This window comes from Halyomorpha halys, unplaced genomic scaffold (genome assembly GCF_000696795.3).
Source record: "Halyomorpha halys isolate HHAL.00 unplaced genomic scaffold, Hhal_1.1 Scaffold373.1, whole genome shotgun sequence".
In the NCBI taxonomy this organism is placed as follows: Eukaryota; Metazoa; Arthropoda; class Insecta; order Hemiptera; family Pentatomidae; genus Halyomorpha; species Halyomorpha halys.
Genome location: NW_027109386.1, coordinates 1,108,303 through 1,110,922, shown reverse-complemented (window position 1 = coordinate 1,110,922; position 2,620 = coordinate 1,108,303). Strand labels below are relative to the sequence as shown.

The 2,620-nt window shown below is 27.3% G+C and overlaps 1 protein-coding gene across 11 annotated transcripts in view; it reads left to right on the top strand.

The window, feature by feature from the left end:
- Positions 1-693: 693 nt before the first annotated feature.
- The window catches only part of LOC106681894 (collagen alpha chain CG42342), a gene marked incomplete at its 5' end in the record, with an annotated part of 66,405 nt that continues 64,478 nt past the window's right edge, over positions 694-2,620 (top strand). For all 11 annotated transcript variants that reach the window (XM_067047579.1, XM_067047577.1, XM_067047576.1 and 8 more), the window contains 1 exon segment: positions 694-755. In XM_067047579.1, coding sequence (XP_066903680.1) covers positions 694-755 — 62 coding nt within the window.

Below are 2,620 nucleotides of genomic sequence, written 5' to 3'. Positions count from 1 at the left end.
AAGAATTGACAAAACATTAAAATAAATATAAAGAGAAAATACTAAGATAAAATAAATAATTCTTCGTTTTGTTTATAAAATATATAAAAGAAATGATATTAATTTAAGGAAGAATAAATATAGGAGGACTCGAAACAAGTTACTAATACGAGTATATACAGCCAGCTGTGATAGAATTCTAGATACAGTATTCATTTATTTCTAGTTCTAATTACTTGTATTTAGAATCCTATCACAGCTGGCTGTATCTATTAGTAACTAGTTTGTAGTCCTCCTACATGTATTCTTCCTTAAATTATTACTATCATTTCTTTTATATATTTTATAAACAAAAATAAATTATTTATTTTTCATATTTTTTCAGTATATTTTAATGTTTTGTCAATTCTTAAAATTTTTATATCTTGTTTTTCATTTAACCCTGATGAACCCGGCAGAGTGGGGCGAAAAGTTGGTTAACAATGAATGGTTTTCTTTTACGATTTTGATCCATTTATTCACCGCCACTCTTACTATTTTCCTATAATCTACTGCATACGGTCAACCATTTTCTTCTATTTTTTTTATATTCATCCCTTCATAACGTACAGAATTATCATTCCTCGTAGGTGTATGTTATTTAGAAGTTTTACTGTACATATTTATGAATATATTTTTTGTCCAACTATTTATGAAATATTCTCTTTGTTGCAGGTCCTCCAGGAAAGCGAGGGAAGAGAGGAAAGAAAGGAGATACGGGAGAACCGGGGCCAGCGGTAAGTGTACTTCCATGTAGCTAAGTGTAGTCTGTCTGTACTTCTTGTACCATACTGCTTCTGTAGTCATTCCTATCAGCTTCTGTACATACATCTTAGATATATTATACCTCTACTGTAGAGATTAGATTATTTCCTTTTGGTTTTGTAGTATAGTTCTCAATGGAACCAGTGAAAGTGTTAAGTTTAAATTTTTAAACATTTTCAGTGTTAAAAAAAATCTGGAATGTTAGCTAACGTTTCGCCCCACTTTATAGGGCTTCCTCAGAGTCAAAAAAGACACAAACAAATAAAATAAAAATTATTGTTTAAAAATAAATTGTATCCCATTTAAGTCTCAAAACAATTTATTTTTCTTTATAAGTTCAACGTTATGGTCAAATTGGCCACCCTCAGGGACAATTTTAAATACAATATTAGAACCACATCAATTTTAAAAAACTTTATGCACGCTATTCTGCCTAGGTCAATAATTTCATAATAAATTCATGAATAGAAATTGACTGTGGTTAAAAGTTTTAATTTAATGTGAAAAATTGACAAATTGGGGCGATTTTGGACTGAAATTATTGACCTGTACATTAAGTTTGTTTTTTTTAATTTACGTAGTTCTAAAATTGTATTTAAGATTGTCCTTGAGGGTGGCCAAAAGTTGGACTTATAAAGAAAAATAAATTGTTTTGAGACTTGAATGGGATAAAATTTATTTATTATACAATAATAACCAGTCTCAAGAAAGATTATATACAAAAAAAAACAAAGTAAGATAATAGATAACTTGAAATATAAGTAGACTAAGGTGTGATCTAAATCTAAATATGATTTGAAAAAAGTCAAAAATTCTATAAAAATGAACAAAGTAAATAAAAATATGGTGTACAGTGAAAAGTATAAATAAACAAGCATTGTATTCTTTGAAAAAAAAAGTTTGATATGATGTATAGAATTATCGAAAAATTAATTTAATTAAAAGAAGAAATAGATCAAAAATTAGTAGCTCTCTGGACCACTTATGTCTCGCCCAACACACAGTGTAACTAACAGTGAAAATAGATGAAAAACGCCAATGAACATTTGATTTAGTATTTTAAGACTATTATGTAATCAATAAAAAGTTTTTCAAAACTTTAAATGTTACAAAAATATTTTGTAGCTATTTTTATAATGGGCTCCTGAAGACGGAAGTTCCGAAATATGGGCATAGTTAGTTTATTGATGTAAAATTTATATAATAAAGAATTTTAATTAAGAAGGCTAATCAATTCTCGAGATAGAAAAAAACAGAATTGATTAACATTTTTGTCATTTGATTTAAACCCTCAGGTTATAACTTGCACCAATTTTTAAAACGCTTGGAAAAAAATACTATGCATTATATAGTAATAACATAGTAGTAGTAAATTATAATAAAATTAATGTAATATAATATTGTATGATATTCCATAAATCACACAATTTCTTTATTCGAAATTTGAATTGCTCGTCTATTTAGTTATCTGAATTTAAACTTATATTCACATCGACTTTTACTTAATTGCCCATATTTTATTATATTTTCTAATTTTAAATCCATAGACCAAGGCTCTGGATTAGACATAATATTTCAATTTGGTACATTAATTATATCTTTCGAATTGGCATATTTCGCCAAATTACACTGTCAACAATGTGTGTTGAGATAAATGCTCTAAAAACCTAGAGAAGAATTTATTTATAATCTTTAAATTTCTTTCTTGAGACTGGTAATTGTTTACTAAATAATTCAAAAACACTATCCAAAATTATTGTCTCAAAACATTTATTTTATTCACACGTCCAACGTTTCAGCCAATTCGGCCATCTTCAGGGACAATCTCAAATTACTA